Source organism: Euleptes europaea, chromosome 9 (genome assembly GCF_029931775.1).
Source record: "Euleptes europaea isolate rEulEur1 chromosome 9, rEulEur1.hap1, whole genome shotgun sequence".
Taxonomy (NCBI): domain Eukaryota; kingdom Metazoa; phylum Chordata; class Lepidosauria; order Squamata; family Sphaerodactylidae; genus Euleptes; species Euleptes europaea.
Window position 1 is genome coordinate 81,069,036 of NC_079320.1, and position 19,584 is coordinate 81,088,619.

General features: G+C 44.3%; 1 protein-coding gene across 2 annotated transcripts in view; it reads left to right on the forward strand.

Moving 5' to 3' along the window:
• KCNIP4 (potassium voltage-gated channel interacting protein 4) overlaps positions 1-19,584 on the forward strand; it is a 353,157-nt gene that overhangs the window by 110,681 nt on the left and 222,892 nt on the right. The window contains exon 1 of one of the 2 annotated variants that reach the window (XM_056855285.1): positions 870-1,039. The exons of the other annotated variant lie outside the window; for it this stretch is intronic. Coding sequence (XP_056711263.1) covers positions 940-1,039 — 100 coding nt within the window. The 5' untranslated portion in view covers positions 870-939. Of the gene's footprint in view, positions 1-869; positions 1,040-19,584 lie in introns of those variants that run through there. 2 annotated transcript variants of the gene reach the window in all.

Genomic DNA, 19,584 nt, shown 5'->3' on the forward strand with positions numbered 1-19,584 from the left:
GGATTACAGGATCTAGCTATACTTGTATTCAGCCAGTACTAATGTCTCTGCCCTTATACCTGAGCCAGCAGAAATTATATTTTATTGGGGAGCAGGGCTATTGTACTAACCATGAGGACTACTGTCTTGCTTCCTAGTTCTCTGGTTAAGTGCCAAAGTGTGGCAAAATTCTCTTTCCCACTTATCACGACAATTTAGACATCTGTCTTACCTGGCAGTTACATGCATACTGAGTGTGCTAAGTTACCACTTGGCAAATGATGATCCGAATTCACTCTGTTGCCTACGATAATTAGTTGTCAAACAGTTCCTTTTAAGCTCATTGAAGTCTTAGAAGGGTGTATTGCCTTTAAAGAATGTCTGCATGTCAGCTTAGAAACATTGTTTTTTCAGGAGAAGGCTATTTCAAAAGTAATCAGAAACCTCTTGTCTATTTGTGTGTTCTTACTTCAATGCGGGGTCTTTCAGTGACCAATGCAAATCCACCTATTAGTTAGCTTCTGTCACCCAGACAACCAGATATCCACAACAATGCTCCAGGATCAGCAGCGCCGGCATAAGAAGGAGGAAGAGGGAAAATATTCCCAGATGTGTAGGTATCACTTCAAGCCGCATCGTTTTCGACAAGGGATGTTTGCCGGATGACCCCTTGAGCCCTGGGGTGATCGGTCCTTGCCTCCGCACATGGCTGTGGTTCTGTGTCAGAATGATAATGAGCAAGCGGATAATCCTGACATGCTGGAGTTTATCCGGCTGCCACTCCGGGCCTCCGTTAGTGTCGATCGAATACATTCCGACTCTCTCAGCCAGTCACCCGGACTCCTCTCTCCTTCCCTCTCGTCCCCTGCCGTAGATTTCTTAATGTAGTTGAATGGCTTTACCAAGAAAGCCAGGCAGATCGTTCCTTAGCGGCTTTGGCAGACCATGACCTAGCTCATCATGAACCTGGAAGGGCTCGAAATGATAGCTGTCTTGGTCATGATTGTCCTCTTTGTTAAGATGCTGGAACAGTTTGGACTGATAGACTCGAGCTTGGAAGGTAAGAGAGCTTGCTTTGAGAATTCTTCTCTCTGTCTCCAAATGCTGGATCTCGTGCTGCGTCAGGAAGGGCACCTTCTCGTGAGACTTTTAAGAAGCGTCCTGAGTCACCCTCAGAGCTACGCACACCAGTGTTTCAGTGTAAACGTTACCACTTGGAGCTGATGCCTCCCCCTGCCTCGTAATTGAACTTGGATAGTCACTGAACATTTGGGTGGGAGTAAAGGGGGTGCGTGGCAGGAAGAAATTTTTAATGTCATATCCAGGCTTCGTAGAATTTATATTAACAGGATGACAAAAAAGAAAAGATTTTAAAGCCACAGTGATCATCCAAAGAAACTGAGACACTCATAAAATCCTGTAAGACTGAAGGGAGTATGCTGCTTAAGATAACTTGTATGGTAAATGTTAAAACTTCGGTTAAGACAAATCCAGTGATTCTATTGTTCATTGGCCGAGAACAGTCAAATGTAATTATGTATTATTACCAAATGCTTGATTTATCGTAGCGTATATCCTCTCCTTCTCGGCATGTTTGGAATATCGAATGCATGAAGGAATGAGTGACTTGCTGGCCTTTTTAGTTTCCATATGGTTTGGAGTGATGCACTAAAAGTTTTCAAAACTGTTGATCTTTCCCATTTTTTGAAGCTGTGTCCTTGGCAGAGCTGGTGTAACCGATCAAGTGACTCGCTGCGGAAGTGAAGGACCCCATTCTTTGCTTTGCTAAGTTTTCTACTGTACTCGGGTAAAATGCTGGAAATATATTCCGTAAAATTGCATGAGAGACCATGTTTGGGCACGCTACGTTAGCAACTCGCTGTATGAGTAGATTAAGGATTTATAATCTAACCAGGAAAAACAAAAATCAGCATGGTGTAAGTCTGCCCCTCTGCGTGGCTTAAAGTAAATCCTGTTTATATAACCCTTTAAAGAAATGCTGCGAGAGATTGTATCTGGGAGAAAGTTCACAGCAGGCTGTTTTTCTTTGCCATGCATTTAGGAAACCCGTTTAGAAACGGCACTAATCGGATATGGCTTCTGAGAGGAAGGTGTTTCCCCCTGTTGTGGTATCCAGAGCTTTTATGTAAAGAAGATTATTTGGGATAGTTTATGTATCCATTAAAGGGAGAAAATCCATTCTGTTTGGTATAAATAACCAAGTGTCTTCTTTTGTGGAGAAGATATTAATAGCTCCCTCATTTCAGTGACATGACAGATAATGACAAATACATCAGTTGTCACAAGAAATGAAATGCTGAAAGTGAAGTGTATTGTTTGTCCCCTATGATTTGTGAATAATTGTACTTCAGTTTCAGGATTGGCTGCTCTCTTTATAATTTATTTAGTTGCGATAGTTGCTCTCCCTCCTCCAAAGGGCTTCAGAAAGAAAGCCGTTGTTTGCCAGTGAGTTGTGAGGCAGTTAAGCAAAAGACTGACAACACACATGGAGGCATCGGATACAATCTCAAAGTTTGTAGGCAGCTTAGTTGAATGTTGTAGCAAAGTCTTGTTTCTGAGTCACCCTGGATGGGTTTTGCCTCTGTGTCTTAACAGTGCTGCCTTCGACGCTTCCAACTAAGCGAGAGCTTTGGAAAGGATGCATTTGAAATGTTGTTTGCAAAAAGAATGAAAAAAGTATCTGGATAAAAGATGATAATAATAAAAGCACATTGCAGAAAATTGCATTCAATTTAGTTATGGAGTTATGTAAATCAATGGAAATGAAGAACAAGTGTCTTTTCTAGAATATGCTTTGGAGCTCCCAATTTTATTCCATTTTATATTGTCTGACCTGAATATTACACTGTGTGAACTTGACAAATTTAAAAACAAGTGAGGTGCAGAATGGACAGATTGTCTGATTTATTGTGACCATGTAGCGGACACAATTGCACGTCTTTAAATGCAAAGTAAGTTCTTGCTCGTCTCTTACATTTAACATTTGAGTTGATTATTAATTTGTACTTTTTATTTCAATAGTTGCCAATGTGATTTCTCTCTGAGTACTGCTTATATAATTTGATCCAGATTTCAATTCGTTAAACATTATAAAGGTCCTCAGGATCCAGTTTTCTAGGAAAGGCTGTTAGAATGCTGTGGCAGGCAACCCAGATCAGTGGGCCAGTCAAGTATTATCAAGAATGCCCCTACGTGAGGGGGCATCCTATCTTTTTGATTGCACTATGGGTCCATTTGATAGAAATTTCAAGAGTGAGGGTCTCTGCCTGGCAGGAGTCCTGGTCACACGTGTACACACCCCTTATCCAAAAACAAAAACCCCTTATCCTACATCTTCTTCCAAGAGAGTTGTGCATTCTCTCATCCCAGGTAAGCTACGTGGCCTACATTCCCTTACAGGTAGGGTTGCTAACCTCCAGGTACTTAACAAAAAAGACACCTCTGCACTAGTACCAAAAGGTTTGGAAATCAGCACAGGAGCGACTGAGTACAACAAAGTGCAAAAATTGTATATTAAATGCTACAATGACAAAAAACACAGTGTAACACATCAAAATGTGCAAGTGAACAACTATACTATCCTAATCCTAATATATACAATATAGAAAATCCTATTTTAGTACATGTCCTTTATGTAGATCTTCAATTTCCAAAATACAAGTTCCATCTTGGTCTAAATCAGGTACCACCAGAAACATAGAAGGGAAGGTCCAAATGTGGTACCACCAAGCCAAGGTACTAGCTGGAGATCTCCTGCTATTACAACTGATCTCCAGCCGATAGAGATCAGTTCACCTGGAGAAAATGGCCACTTTGCCAGTTGGACTCTATGGCATTGAAGTCTCTCCCCTCTCCAAACCCCGCCCTCCTCAGGCTCTGCCCTGAAAACCTCCCGCCAGGGACCTGGCAACCCTACTTACAGGCCTTGTGCTGTAACTCTGGTCCCCTTGGAATTGGAGGAGGAATAGGGGTTTTAAGAGGAAGCACAAAGCATAACTTCATAAGGCTCCATCACCTTGTCATGGGTCACCAGGTCCCAAAATTCACTGTTGTGCTTTATGGCAGGAGTCATGGCATGCTGCTGTGAAGGTCGCTGAGTGACCTTGGTCCAGTCACTATCTCTAGGCCTAGCTTAGCCCAAAGGATTGTTGTGAGGATAAAATAGAGAGCAGAAGAATCATGTATGCCTCCCAGAGTTCCTTGGAGTGGGAAAAAAATGCAATTGGTAGAGTCAGGGCAACGGCTGAATCCTTTGCTTGTAACCTCTATGTGACCTAGCATAATGCTTTTAGAAGAGGTTGGAAGCAGATGTATTTAGACAACTCCGTTCATTTTTTCATTTGTTACTCTTCTAGTTGTTACTCAATATATTTGAAGTAGTATTTGACTGGTTGAACAAAGAGGTGTTTTGGTTTTAATTAGTTAAGTGACAGTTCAAACAGTGCCCTCCTAAGCAGAGTTAGACCTTCTAAGTCCACTGTGGTCATTGAGTCAGAGTGGTGTAACTCAGAATGGAACTGTCAATGTATTAATGGGACAAGTGACACTTTGGCCTTTTATGCATGGCTGTTTTCCTCGCTAGGCTTACCAGGTCCCTCTTCTTCTTCGGTGGGAGGTTTTTGGAGTGGAGGTGGGGGGGGGGGGTTGCACGCTCCCGGAAGTGCTGCATTATAAAAAGCTGGTTTCCACTCAAACTCCCAGTTTGAGTGGTAAAGGGCTGTGGCGATGCGGCACTTCCGGTTGTAAAAAGCACCACAAAGGGCCGTTTCCCACTCAAATGGCCCCTTGTGATGGGAGTTTGAGTGGAAACCGGCCCTTTGCAATGCAGCACTTCAGGGATGTGAACCGGAAGTGACCTGTCCCTGCCTGCACAGATTGCCCACGGACCCTCAGCTGGTCAGTGGGCGGCCAGGTGGATTGGCGGGAGTTTGCCCGCCACCACCTGGCACTTGGCAACCCTATTCCTCGCGGTCACCCCTCCAGCGACTTCGGGTCTTTGTTTGGATTATGCATGCCATTTCCAACCGTTAGAGGTCATCTTGCTCTCCCCCTGCATTTCCCCATGTTTTGCCCACGTTTTCAGGGACCTATTTCATCTCGAATTTGAAAACGGGGCAAAACGCGGGGAACCGCAAGGAAAGAGCGAGGCAACCTCTAACGGTCGGAAATGGCATGCATAAACAAAACGAAGTCCTGAAGTCACTGGAGGGGTGACTGTGAGGGAAACAGCCATGCATAAAAGGCCTTTGTGAAACCCACAACAGGAGTGCCTGAGGGTGCCCTTTTGACAGCACTATCTTTATGCATACTAAGTCCTGGAAAAGTGAGTCATTCTCAGCAGTAGCCCCAATAATAGAATTTGCTCCTAGAATAGGCCTGCCAGATTCTTTCTTCCCAGATATATTTCATAAGAGTTGCAAACAATGTTTTAAAACTTTAGGAGGTTTTTGTTATTCTGAGTTGGCTGCTGTTGGTTAGAGAATGAAAGCAGAAGAGTTTTAATTATTTTGTATTTTGGATAGTGTAAATTATGTGTCAAGGTATCTTTTTATCATTTTTGGCCATTTTGAGATTTTAAATGGTTACAAATAGCTTAACTGGGGGGTGGTAACAATTCATTTCAGCTGGGTAACAAAAATGAAGAGCATGCATACTAGGTGGGAGATACACTTCTGGGTAGCAGTGTGCGTGAACAAGATATTGGGGTATGGGTGGACTGTAAGCGAAATATGAGCAGTCAGTGTGATGCAGCAGCAAAGCTAATGCAATCTTGGGTTGTATCAACAAAGGCATAACATCCAAATCGCAAGGTGACATAGTCCCATTGTACACAGCATTGGTCAGACCGCACCTGGAGTACTGTGTGCAGTTCTGGAGGCTTCTCTTCCAAAAGGATGTGGACAGAATGGAGCAGGTGCAGAACAGTGTGACCAGGGTGATTAAGGGCTAGAGACCAAACCCTACAAAGAAAGGATGAGGGACTTGGGAATGTTCAGTCTGGAGAAGAGGAGGTTGAGGGGGGACATGATTGCTCTCTTTAAGTATTTGAAAGGGGAGGGCAGGGAGCTGTTCCTGTTGACAGCAGAGAATAGAACTCACAATAATGGGTTTAAATTACAGGCGGAAAGGTACCTGCTGGATATTAGGAAGATATTTTTTTACACTAAGAGTAGTTCAGCAGTGGAATTGGCTGCCTAGGGAGGTGGTGAGCTCCCCCTCACTGGCAGATTTCAAGCAGCAGCTGGATGAACACCTGTCAGGGCTGCTTTAGGCTGATCCTGCATTGAGCAGGGGGTTGGACTAGATGGCCTGTATGGCCCCTTCCTGTACTGTGATTCTAACAAGTGGGCTTTACCCCATGAAAGCTTATGCTGGAAAAAAAATTGGTTAGGAGTTTTGGTACAGTTTTTAAAAAAAGGGGTCCAGAGGGGAACCAGGAAACATGACCTCCAGGTAACCTAACATCTGTCCCAGGCAAATTAGTAGAAACTGGTGAGGTTTCCCTGACCCCAGACGAAAGGGAACTGAAAAAGAGGTCCCCACTATGGCCTCAGAATTGGGATAGAGAGGGGGGTTCTGGCACCCTGGTCCTCTGCCTTCTCTGGACTGGCTCCCTCTGGCCTTCTCTCTTTCCTTTCTTTCTAGGAGCTCAGCCTTTTCTTTTCTCTCTGGCCAGGTGCTTCCCTTTCATAGGATTCCCTGGCCCCCCACACATCTGGCCTGGGTCCAGTCCCTTTTCCACCGGGGATGCTGTAAAAGAAAAGGGAAGCCTTCCCTGTCCCCCTACCGCCTGCCTCCTTCCCCTGGCTGCTCAGGGTTGCCTCTTAGCTTCTTCCATCCTGGCCTTCCCCACATCTGGGCTCTGCCTTCTGACCACACCCCTCCTTGCTGCTACCCAGCTCTCAGCTGCCTCCCTCTCTTGGCCTCCCTTGCATGGGGGAGTCAGGCCCCCAGCTGTTTTCAGCTCGACAGGGTCGAGTTGGGGCCGGGCATCAGCTCCCAACCAAACTGTAATCAAAGATTCTTCTTCTTTATCACTGTTTTTACAAAAAAAGTCAAAAACATCGAGTAATCAAAGGTAGAACTATTAGGCACATAAGAGGAACAAAACCTGCCGAGAGAAAATCAGCCTGGCTTCTGCAAAGGTAAGTCCTGCCTCACCAACCTTTTGGAGTTCTTTGAGAAAGTGAACAAGCATGTAGATAATAGTGACCCAGTAGATGTTATATAATTTCAAAAGGCTTTTGACAAGGTACCTCACCAAAGACTCCTTGAGTAAATTTAGCAGTCATGGGATAAGAGGACAGGTTCTCTTATGGATTAAAAATCGGTTAAATGTCAGGAAGCAAAGAGTAACTATAAACAACTCTCACAATGGAGGGGAATAAACAGTGGGGCCCCACGAGGATCAATATTGGGGTGGCACCGTTTAATTTGCTCATAAATGATCTGGAACTAGGGATGAGTATTGTAGTGCCCACATTTGCAAACGACATAAAATATTCAGGATAGTGAAAATGAAGGAGGACCGTGAAGATCCAGAAGGATCTCCACAAATTGGGTGAGCGGCCAACAATGTGGTAAATGAAGTTTGGTGCTGGTAAGTGTAAGATAATGCACACTGGAACAAAAAATCCCAAGAAAAGAAAGAAAATACCAAGACCACGGTCACACAGCCCTGATAACCTACAAGAAACAAAAAATTCTAGCTTCAGGCTAATGGGGTCTGAACTTGCTGAGGCTGAGAGGGGGAAAGATCATAGGGTCATAGTAGATTAGCTCAATGAAAATGTCAACCCAGTGAGCTGCAGCAGTGAAAAAGACAAACTGTACATTGGGGGTTATTAGGAAAGGGATTGAAAATAAAACAGCCAATATTATAATGCATCATGTATAGATCTATGGATGAGGAGCCTCGTGGAGCAGAATGGTAAGGTGCAGTACCGCAGTCAAAAGCTCTGCTCACAACCTGAGTTCAACTCCAACAGAAGTCAGTTTCAGGTAGTTGGCTCAAGGTTGACTCGGCCTTCCATCCTTCTGAGGTCAGTAATGCGTACTCAGCTTGCTGGGGGTAAAGTGTAGTTGACTGGGGAAGGCAATGGCAAACCACCCCGTAAACATGGTCTGCCTAGTAAACGTCGTGATGTAACATCACCCCATGGGTCAGTAATGACCCAGTGCTTGCACAGGGAACTACCTTTACCTTTATAGATCTATGGTGTGGCCTCACTTGGAATACTGTGTGCAATTCTGGTCAATGTATCTCAAAAGGAACACTGTACAGCTGGAAAAAGTACAAAAGAGGGCATCCTAGAGGATTGGAGTACCTTTCCTATCTGGAAAAGCCAAAGAGTCTGGAACTTGTCAATTTAGAAAAGAAACAACTAAAGGGGACATGATTCAGATTTACAAAGTTATGCATTGGGTGGTGAGAGCTAGCAAAGAGAAATTTTCTCTCTCCCAAAATACTAGAACTCAAAGGCATCTAGTGAAGCTGATGGGCAGTAAATTCAGGATGGACTAAAGGAAATACTTCTTTACACACTAAGAGGTTTAAATATGGAATTTGCTGGCAGAGGATGTAATGATGGCCCAGGCACAGATAGCTTTAAAAACGGATTAGACAGATTCAGGGAGGATAGGTCTATCCGTGACTACTAGCCATGGTGATTAAAGGGAACCCCCATGTTCAGAGGCAATCAACCTCTGAATCCCAGTGCCAGAAGGCAACATCAAGGGAAAGCTTCAGCCTTTATGCCCTGTTGTTGGCTGTCCAGATGATCTTGTTGGCCTCTGTTTGAGTCAGGAGGCTATACTAGATAGACCACTGCTCTGATCCAGTAAGGCTCTTCTTATTTTCTTATGTTACGTTTGTAGACATATCGGCACCTTTTTAAACAAACAAACAAAACAAACAAACAAACAAAACGGATATGACATAAATGTCACGTGGTCAGGCCTGGCCATGCCTCACCAGCCCAGATCGAGAGTGGGTAGTGGTGCTGCCTTGGCTGGTTTGCTGTCCACATAAGAGCTCTCAAGGGGCCGGATCTGGCCCGTGGGCCTTATGTTTGACACCCCTGTTTAAATGATGTGGAATTAAATGCCTGGTTGTCATTTCAGGCAGCTGTCATGCATTTAAAGACCTTAAAGAGTTCCGCAGGGCCTTCAAAACATGGCTATTCCACCAGGCCTATGGTTGAGGCCAGCTACGGTTCCCTATATATGAATGATGGCCTCCCTAACCCTCACTGCTGTTATACTTTTCCCTGTATCGAACTGGGACTTTCGTCCATCTGCTCGCCTAGTTATAATTTTATGTTTTACACTCTAGAGGCGCCTTAAGTAGTTTAGGAAATTTCTTTTATATAACTTTTTACAGGGCTATTTTAAATGCTGTTTTAATGTTTTTTATTGATTAAATGGGATACTATATTCCTTGTAAACTGCTGTGAGCCCGGTCTTGGCCAGGGGGAGTGGGGTATTAAATTGAAATAATAAATAAATAAATAGATTTAACAGAATATGTAGTTCTGAGCTGAGTGTTGACTTTTAACATCAGCAGGTGGTAGGAATCAGCTGGGACTCGGCTGTTCGAAAGGGGATGAGCGATAGATTTTCTTGCCGTTGCTTACTAGAAAAGCTGCAGAGTTGCAGGTGTAGAAGGTGATGCTTGCTTGTACTAGTGTCTGGATCCTGCTTGGTTTCTTCCATTTAACAATTGCCAAGTTCAGATTGCATTGGGGAAGAGGGTGTCTGGATCTACCCTTCAGTGCTTCCTGGGGAATACTGTTTTCTGAATCAACATTTGATTGCTGATGGTTTCAATAAAACAGTCGTACATTCAGTGACTATTTGCTGTCAAAATTTGCAGAGAAAAATTCTGAGAAGTTGTACTGTAAAAAAAACAAAACCATCCTAGTCTATGAGATACCGTGCTGCTTTCATTAGGTGGTTTAGATAATGGAACAGAATCATTGTAAGTTCATCTTTGGGCTTGATTCATCTAGAACCACAGCCCCCACCCCTCCAAATAGTGTAGATTTCAATGGAATTGCCATTTATCTAATTATTTCCACTGTACCCCAATATTGTGTGAAGATCAGATAATAGTTCTGTGTAAATCAGTATCAAAGTTCAGATCGGCGCAGTACCTTTCTTATATATGTGAGCAATCCAGAATCATCCCTGGGCACACAAGTGCATTGAGGAACAGCAATCAATGTGATCCCAGATACAGACACTCATAGAAAAAGAGCTCTCTTCACCATGGATGCTTCCAACCACTTCCATGTACAAGTGGCAGCTCATTTGCTTTTCTCCATGAAGTGGCAAGCAGTAGATGCCCAGAAATATTTCGAAAACAGTTTCTGAGCATCAGTCCAAAGTCTGCCATTCTTATTGTATGACCTAGTCATGAGTCCAAATTCAAAATCCAAGGCAAAATGTTTAACTTCAGCTTGAGCCAAATATCTGACATATTTCAGGGGATGTCTCTTCGGTTTTTGTAATCTTGGTAATCTGTCTCAGGGTTGGGGAGTACATACCCTTAGTACAGTCCCTGAATGAATAGATATGTGTCTTTTCAAGATTTCATTTTTTTAAAGGACATTTTCTGAATTGTATCTAGCTCCTTTTTGAAGACAATATCTACTGTGGAATAAAAAAATGAACATAATTAATTTTTCTTTGCTTTTCCATTTCTCAGTCTGCTGCACTTAAGCAGACAGTTGAATGCTTGGAATGATTCTTGCTGGTCCTTATTAGTTGTGGAAAAAGTCTGACACACATTTCCCAGCCATAAGGCAGAAGTGCTTTAAGATAGCTATGCTTTGTCACTAACAGAATTTAATTAGGTTGGTCACAGAAACTTTTTGACGGAGACCGCTTTTTAAGGTTATATGACTTGTAATGGATCACTATCCACATTTACTGAAGAGATGGTGTTTTCGGATGACAAAATTTTACTGCTCATAGAATCTGAAGAGTTGGAAGGGGCCTTTTATGCTTAGGGTTGCCAAGTGCCCGGTGATGGCGAGTAAAATCCTGCCAACCCACCAGGCTGCCCACCAAGCAGCTAAGGGCCGGCAGGCAGTGTGTGCACGCGCGTGCGCACGCTGTGCGTGTGTCACTTTCGGGTTTATCCAGAAGCGACGTGGACACTGGCAACCTCGGCTAAAACTCTATAGAAAGCATAGAGTTTCATCCGAGATCGCTAGAGCCTCCGCATTGCTTCTGGGTAAACCCGGAAGTGATGTAGGCGCATCACGCGGGGGTGTGCATGCCGCACCAGACTCGCACATGCATCGCACACCGCAGCCGCAGACCCGCAAAGCTCCTGCCGTTGAAGCTACGGGGTCTGGCAAGCCTATTTATGCTATCTAGGTCCAACCCTTTTGTCAGTGCTAGAACTTACCTGGCCGAAGGCTGCCTCTGTTGTCTTGAGGACCTCCAGTGAGGGAGAACCAAACACCACCTGTTTGCACTAATGAACAAGATGGGTTTGGGAAAGGTTTATGTCAATTACAGTTGACATCTGTGTGGGAGAAAAAAGACTCCATTGTCTATGCCTTGCAGATGTGGATGAATTATTCCAGACCAAACACCACTGACAGAACTTTTCTGTCACCGCAAACCGATGGCTTTGTTCAGATGTGACAGCAAACTATGGATTGCTGCTATGTGATTGAGGCTTGCAGAAGTGTTGAGCTTTCTTACATGTGCCCTGCTTCCTTCTCTCCCCACTCATGATGAGCTAATGAGTTGTTTCTGTGTTTGTAGCAAGCCATAGTTTATGAGTATGACATACAGGCATACCTTGGAGGTATTGTGGGTTCAGTTCCAGACCACTGCAATAAAGCAAATATTGTATAGCAAGTCACATTAATTGTTTTTTTATTCCTGGTGCATATAAAAGTTATATTTACACTATTCTGTAATCTATTAATCTCTTCTGAGATTCTTGTCTACGCAAAGACTTGGAGAGATCTAACTTTCTAGCCTTTCCCTGTGAATATTTATACTGCCCAATATCAATTGCATAACATGGTTTCATCATCGTGGCCACTTTGCAGTCCCACATGGGAACTGCGCTTGCGCAGGCCAGCCATGGAGCATTTGGAAAGCTTTTTTTTGCCCAGCAACAAGGATTGCTCCCCCTCCCCTCCGACAACAGTCCTTCCCACCCTTTTGGACACGTGACAGAGGGGCAGGGAGCATCCTTCCCTCAGTTCTCTTTCTGCCACCGTGGTTAGAGGACGCTTTGGAGAGCTTCACTTGTTCTTCAGAGATTTTCTTCAAAATTCTTTTTTTCTTGTCATTGCTCGATCTTCATCTTATTCCAGATGGTGCTCTTCAAGAACTGTAAGACTTGCGGGAGTAAGATGGCTAAATCTGACGAGCATGATGACTGTCTAATTTGCTTGGGTGCGGGGCACATTCCCTCGGCCTGTCGGGCCTGCGGCCTGTTCACCCCGAATGCTCGGAAAGATCAAAATTTGAGTCTCAAAGCAGCCCTGTGGGAACAGGCCATGAAATTTCTTGGCACCCAAGACACGGGGGATAAAAGATCTAAGTCTCCTGTGTCGGTGTCGATGCCTCTGCCTCAGTCTACTAAGAATCTCTCTTCGTCAAAGAGAGCAGGGTCTGATCCCCTGACCGAGTCTTCTAAGAACTCCTCTTCATCTTCCAAACATGGAAAAAAATCGAGCTCTAAACCTGCAAACGGTGGGTTGTCGGCTCCATCGACCTCAAAAGAGGTACTGCCCCTAGAGGTACTTCGACCCCGAACCCTCAGGGTCGGGCCGCTTCGCTGGTGAATCAGTTGACTCCGGCGACTCAGGTTGACGTCAACCTTGCATCGGCACTTGTTCCAATAGTCTGTTTGAGTCCGCTTCACGTTGCTGACCCCGATACGCTTCCTCCTGGACAGGAGGCTTGCCTGTCAACCCTGAATGGGGAATCTCCATCCATGTTGGGAGAACAGGAATCCAGGCATCAGCACCATTTGCCTCGACCTTGAGGAAAGGAGCGCCGTGACTCCCCCTTGTCACCCTGACGTCAAGATTGGGATCTTGGGTCTTCGACTAGCCACAGATCTGGGACCCCGTCACCATCAAGGTGTGATTCCAAAATGTTTTCTTCGTTGGACGACGATGTTGTGGAAGTGTCTCGAGCTGACTTCAACCTTACAACCTGTTTGGGTTCCCACAGACTGGGGCTGTTCCGGCTGATCCTCATATGGACTACCATGCATGCGATGCCGACCAGGATAGCTCTAACTGGGGTCCGCAACCCCCGTGGGGATATTGTCAACACAAGCTCCAAGCTTGGGCTCAAAGTGATATGGGCTTCCCCCTGTCCCATCGGCAGAAGCCACCACCCTCCCCTACCTCTGCTCCACCAATGTGCTCGGTACCGATCCACGACTCTCCATCGGAGTTGGAGGAAAAGTATTTGGAGTCCGGTCATGCTTCCCTCCCTTCCCCCAAAGATGGGGTGGGAGATCCCTCCCCGATTTTTTCTTCGGAGGATACCAAAGCTTACTCCGAGATGTTTAGTTGTCTCACTCAGGGTCTTGGGCTCGAGGTCACCCCTTCAGATACGATCCCTGATGATCCCGTTATGGGAGTTCTTTTCTCCATGGACATCGGTCCTGTGGAATTCCCATGGGTTAAACCTGCTTCCAATGTCCCTTCCATTAAGAAAATAGAAAACCTTTATAAAATAAAGCAGGATGAGGCTCCCTTCCTGTATCAGCACCCCACCCCAAACTCCATAGTCACTAGGGTCCTGGCCTCTAAAGGCCAGGGGACCAGTCATTCCACCCCCCTCGATAAGGAGGGGAGGAAACTTGATATAATGGGCAGAAAGATTCATTCTGCAGGAGCCCTGGGTCTTAGGGTTTCCAATTTCTCAGCCCTCATGGGGAGATACCAGATGTTCCTCTGGGACAGGGTGCCCAATCTCCTTTCTTTCCTTCTTCAGGATAAAGCACAGGAGGGGAAGATCCTCTTGACAGAAGGATCAAAGCTGGGCAAGTACAAGATTTCCTCTGCCCGCCATGTAGCAGACCCTGCCAGCCGAACAGTGGCGGCTAGCGTCGTGCTACACCGGCACTCCTGGCTACTGTCCTCCAACCTTTTTTCTGAAAATTTTGTCTGTTGTTGAACTGTGCAGTGGCAGCAGGGAGCTACAGGGCGAGTCCTGGATTCCCTTAGCTTGAATGATCACAATCTATAGCTTCTTTCAGTGGTTACACAAAATGGCCTAGAAATTTGGTGAAAATGTAGGTTGGATCGCACAATCCATCAATATTTTTCACATTTCCTTCTCCTCAGTAGCAACTGATCTCCAGGTGACAGATTCATAAGTAAAGAGATTGACTGCTTTTTTAAAAATAATCCCTTTATTAGGGTTGCCAGTTTCAGGTTGGGAAACACCTGGAGATTTTGGGGATCGAGTCTGAAGAGGGTGGGGTTTGGGGAGGGGAAGGACTTCCGGGGGGTATAATGCCATAGAGTCCATCTTCCAATGGGGACATTTTCTTCAGGTGAAATGATCTCTGTCGTCTGGAGATCAGTTGTAATTCCAGGAGATCTCCAGCCACCATAAGAAAAGCCATGCCCATCACGTCCAGCAGTCCATTCATACAGTGGCCAATCAGGAGCCTCTAGGAAGCCCACAAACAAGACGACTGCAGCAGCACCATCCTGCCTGTGTTCCACAGCACGTAATATATTAGGCATGCTCTTCTGAGACTGGGGAGAATAGGTATACATAATGACTAGTATTCATTTTGACTAGTAGCCATGGATAGCCCTATCCTCCATGAGCATGTCCACTCTCCTCTTAAAGCCTTCCAAGTTGGCAGCCATCACCACATCCTGGGGCAGGGAGTTCCACAGTTTTATGTGTCACCCTCCAGCTTCAGCAGATTACCCCACATTCTGGTATTATGAGAGAGAAGAAGAAGAAGAGCTAATTTTTATATGCCACCTTTCTCTACCACTAAAGGAATAATCAAACCAGCTTACAACCACCTTCCCTTCCCCTCCCCACAACAGACACCATGTGAGGTAGGTGGGGCTGAGAAAGTGTGACTAGCCCAAGGTCACCCAGCTGGCTTCATGTGTAGGAGTGGGGAAACAAATCCAGTTCACCAGATTAGCTGTTGCTGCTCACATGGAGGAGTGGGGAATCAAACCCAGTTCTCCAGATTAGAGTTCACCGCTCCAAACCACCGCTCTTAACCACTACACCCCACTGGCTCTCCATACCATGCATGGTATGGGGAGAGTGGGCAGGGAGAAAAGCTTCTCCCTGTCCACTGTCTCCAAACCATGCATAATTTTATAGACCTTTATTGTGTCTCCCCTCAACCACCTTCTTTCTAAGCTAAACAGCCCTGAGCCCTAACCCCTTTGCACAGAGTTAGAAGCAGGGGTGGACTGGCCACAGGAAAACAGTCCAGGAAAAGGGACCCCCCTGGCTCTGCCCCCAAAGGGGCAGGGAGAGGAAGCCTGCCTGCGTCCCGAGCCTCACCCTCACAAGAGAAAGAAAATGAGCCTGCCTGCCAAGCAACCTCCCCTCCCCCCCGCCCCGGTCTGGGAAGGCTGAAAACACCCTGTGTGGGCTTTGGATGGCTTGGAAAACATCTAGCAGGCCGGGTGCTGCCTCTCCCTTGGCTGCTCAGGCCTTGGGAGGAAATCAGAGGGGCCTGGCTGTGCATATCTCTGGCTGCGTGGGGCTCACACAAGGGAGGCACTGCCTCATGGAGGCAGGAGTCCCTTGGCTGGTCCCGCCCAGTGGAGGCTCATTGGCCCACCAGGAAGTCTCGGTGGCCATAATGGCCAATCTGTCCCTGGTTAGAAGTGATGAAAAAGAACAGAACTCCAGTCTGGCCTTTTTTGGATGTTGTTAATTGGTTCTGCTAAATCATGATATACAACTCAGTGCTCGGTTCGACAGCACATATACTAAAATTGAAATGATACAAAGAAGATATAAAACTCATGTATTTCAATTGTTGGCTTTTATGGCACAATACAATGATTTCTCTTTTGCTTCTACAAAACGTCTTGTATTTTGTTTTATTTTACTTCATTTGTACCCTGTCTTTCTCCCCAGTAGGGACCCAAAGTGGCTCATCATTCCGCTCTCCTCCATTTTATCCTCACAACAACCCTGTGAGATAGGCTAGGCTGAGAGTGTGTAAAGAGCCCAAAGTCACCCAGCAAGATTCCATAGCAGAGGAGGCATTCCAATCTCCCTGATCCTAGTCTGGTTCTTTAACCACTACCCCACACTGATGTACACGGTACAGCATTAAAGAATATTAAATAGCTTCTTGAAAATATGTGCAAAGTGCTGACAAGTCACAGCTGACTTTTAGCAACCCCTGGTGGGGTTTTTAAGGCAAGTATTTAAGCAGAGGTGGTTTGCCCTTGCCTTCCTCTGCAGAGTCTTCCTTGGTACCAACCTTGCTTAGCTTCTAAGATCAGGACGTCCTGCTGGGGCAGCTGGGCTGAGCGCCATGTTTCCTGGACTCTCCAGGAAAAATCCCAGAAATGTTCAAATTGGGGTGCTAAACAGCACCTCAACCCGGTCCTAAACAGTGGACTTGGGAAGCAGGAATTCCCTGCAGCCACTTATGCGGTTTGACCTCCAGAACTCTCCGAGGGAGGCTTTCAAGTCCCTCGGAAGTTTTGATGCCAGTCCCGTGGGCAAGAGGGAAAGTCATCGCCGGAACATTTCATGGGTAATCAAGGTTCAGTCCTCCCCCTTCAATCACCATCTAAGAAAATTATCATCACCGTAACCTTATCATCCAACATCTGAGTAAGTTGCGAGAATTCTTTTGTCTTTACCTTGAAATTGAAGCTCTGGAAGATCGTAATAATCAACAATGCAATCTGCATCTCTCTGTCCAGAATATAAGTGACTTTGTTTGTTTAAAAAGAGTATAGTTGAATGGCAGGAGCCTTATCTACTCGATCTCCACTTTGGCATAACAAACGGGACGGTTGACAGACACTCTAGCTACCAATTAGAAGCCGAGGTGTTAAAAGGGGTGGGAGCGAATGGGCTAAATTCCTCTGGAGATGACGTCTTTCCGATTCATCATAGAAAACCATCGAGATTGAAAGGGAAAGATCATACAGGAAACTAAATCGCAGGGCTTGAAGTGCGCCTTTATTGTGCAACATGCAACATATTCCTACTACTGGAAAACAAGACGGCTGAAGGTCCGCGATTTAAATAATGCCCAGCCCACTCCTTCTTTTACAATCGAGCAGAGTGTCAATAAAACTTGATGGCCCTTTACAACAGCACTAATTGTTTTACAGCGGAGAGAAGAATTTGCAGCCATTTAATCCCAGGACCTGTATAATTGATGAATAGAACCATTACAAGGTTTTGGACCCTGCCAACATATTTAAAACAGCATTTCTTGGTATTGGTGAATTGTCAGAACTATTTTCAGAAATAAACATGGGAAAGGCCGACGAGAAAATACAGGAAATGTTAACAAAACACATGGATGCCTTTACTAAACAATATGAGCAACAATCTCAACGTCTGGCTCAGTTAACCAACATATTGACTAGTCTAACTCAAACTACCAACCAGACTAGTCAGAAATTGGACATTTTGGCAAGCGAAATTACAAATATGAAATCTCAAATATCTACAATGAAAACTGACATGGGAAAAATGGATACTTCAATTAAAAAGGCAATTGAAGAACAGAAAGATATTAAAAATAAACAGATACTTCAAGGTAATCAAATTCAACTATACATTTCCAACAACAAAATGTTATGGACCTACTGGCTATTATGGAGTTAAAATTAAGACAATCGAACGTACATCTTCGCAATTTTCCAGAAGCAATGGGATGTACCAGAATAACTATCATAAAATCATTGGCTGACCTGATTCATATAAGTGAACAAGATCTGGATTATGCAATAAACAAAGTATATAGAATTCCTTTACCCACCAGTTTGGAGAAGACAAAGGCAAGAGATATTATGATTTCCTTTTATGATATAAGGATGAAAGATTATATTATGCAAACCCTCTATGATAATCCTTTGTCAGTGAATGGAAATCCTCTTATCATTCTTAAGGATATCCCACGACACTTGATGATGAAGAGAAATATGTACAAAGAATTTACTGGGACATTGAAGAAGAATGGAATAAGATTCTCCTGGATCTTCCCACAGGGACTCACTTTTACCTACAAAGAAGTCAGATTTACTATCTCTTCACAGGAGGAGGTAAAAAACTTTTTGAAGAATTATGAAAAAGATCTAGCTGGCCTTAACCAGGAGCCACAACATCAACAAGAAGAGGAGAAAAAGGAGTTGGCCTCGACATCTGGACAAAAAAGACAGGACATCAAAAATAACAGAAGTGTTGGAAAAACAAAAATTCACAGCAAGAACAAAACTAAAAGGAAACATGCAGTTTATGGGTGATAAAGAGAAACAGAGGGCTAAACAGGGATTTAAATGATGACTAGGGAATTTTGTATTTACTGATCTAATCCTTTTACCTTAAGAACGGTTTTGAAATAAAATCTGTTACTATATATGAAATCAATAATAAACACGTACTAATTGTAAATGAATAATTTAGAATTAACTTAGTAATCAAGCTTGATGTATTTTTCTGGATTAGAACTTCTTTGCAAAAGAATAGATAAATTTATAGCAAGATGGAGGAAGGTGGGGAAGTCTCTTATTTGAATATCTTTTCATTAATAGATGAATATGCTTTTCGATGATGCTGTTAAAGTTTTTTATTGTATGATTTATGAAATGAATGTGTTGTTGAAAAGTACCAGACAGTAAACTATTTTAAAAATAATAAAAATTTTATGGAAAAAAAAAAGCTTCCAAGATCAGACAAGATTAGGCTGTACTGTACCATTCCGCACCCCCTCTTGGAAGTATCCATTTGATAAACTGTGCAGATCTGCAAAGAATAAGATCTGCTCAGCTCAGCTTTAGCAAGGCTCTTTTTTTTTGAAAGACACTTCCACGATAAACGTGCACCCCCCTTTTTATATATGAGAGGCCTAGAAGATGACTCAAGAGTGCCATTGGATAGCTTCTATCATTGTGTGCTTTCATTTAGCAAACAAAAGATGATGATTTACAATCCACCTTTTAAGCTCTTATCCTGATACTACCTTGGTCATATTGACAGAGATTGATAGTGAGAACCTTCTTGAAAAATGGCACTGCACTATATTTGAAAAGTTATTCTTATACATAAGAAAAAACGTAGGACATTGGGGCAGTGTAGTGCATAGAGGGCTGCGAAGGGAGTGGGAACATCTGGGCTCAAACACCCTCCAAGTTGAGAAGTTTGCCTCGCCCACACCCTTCCCCATGGGTGTGGCCTTCAGTCAGTCGCTTTCTCTAGACTTAACCAACCTTGGGATGATGTTTTGAGTAAAGAATAGAAACCATCCCATGTATACAGTTTTGGCTGCCATGAAGGAGGGCGGGGAGTAGAAAAAGTAAAAGTGCATAGCAAAGGAAAGTAGATGGGTCATTGGAAGGATTT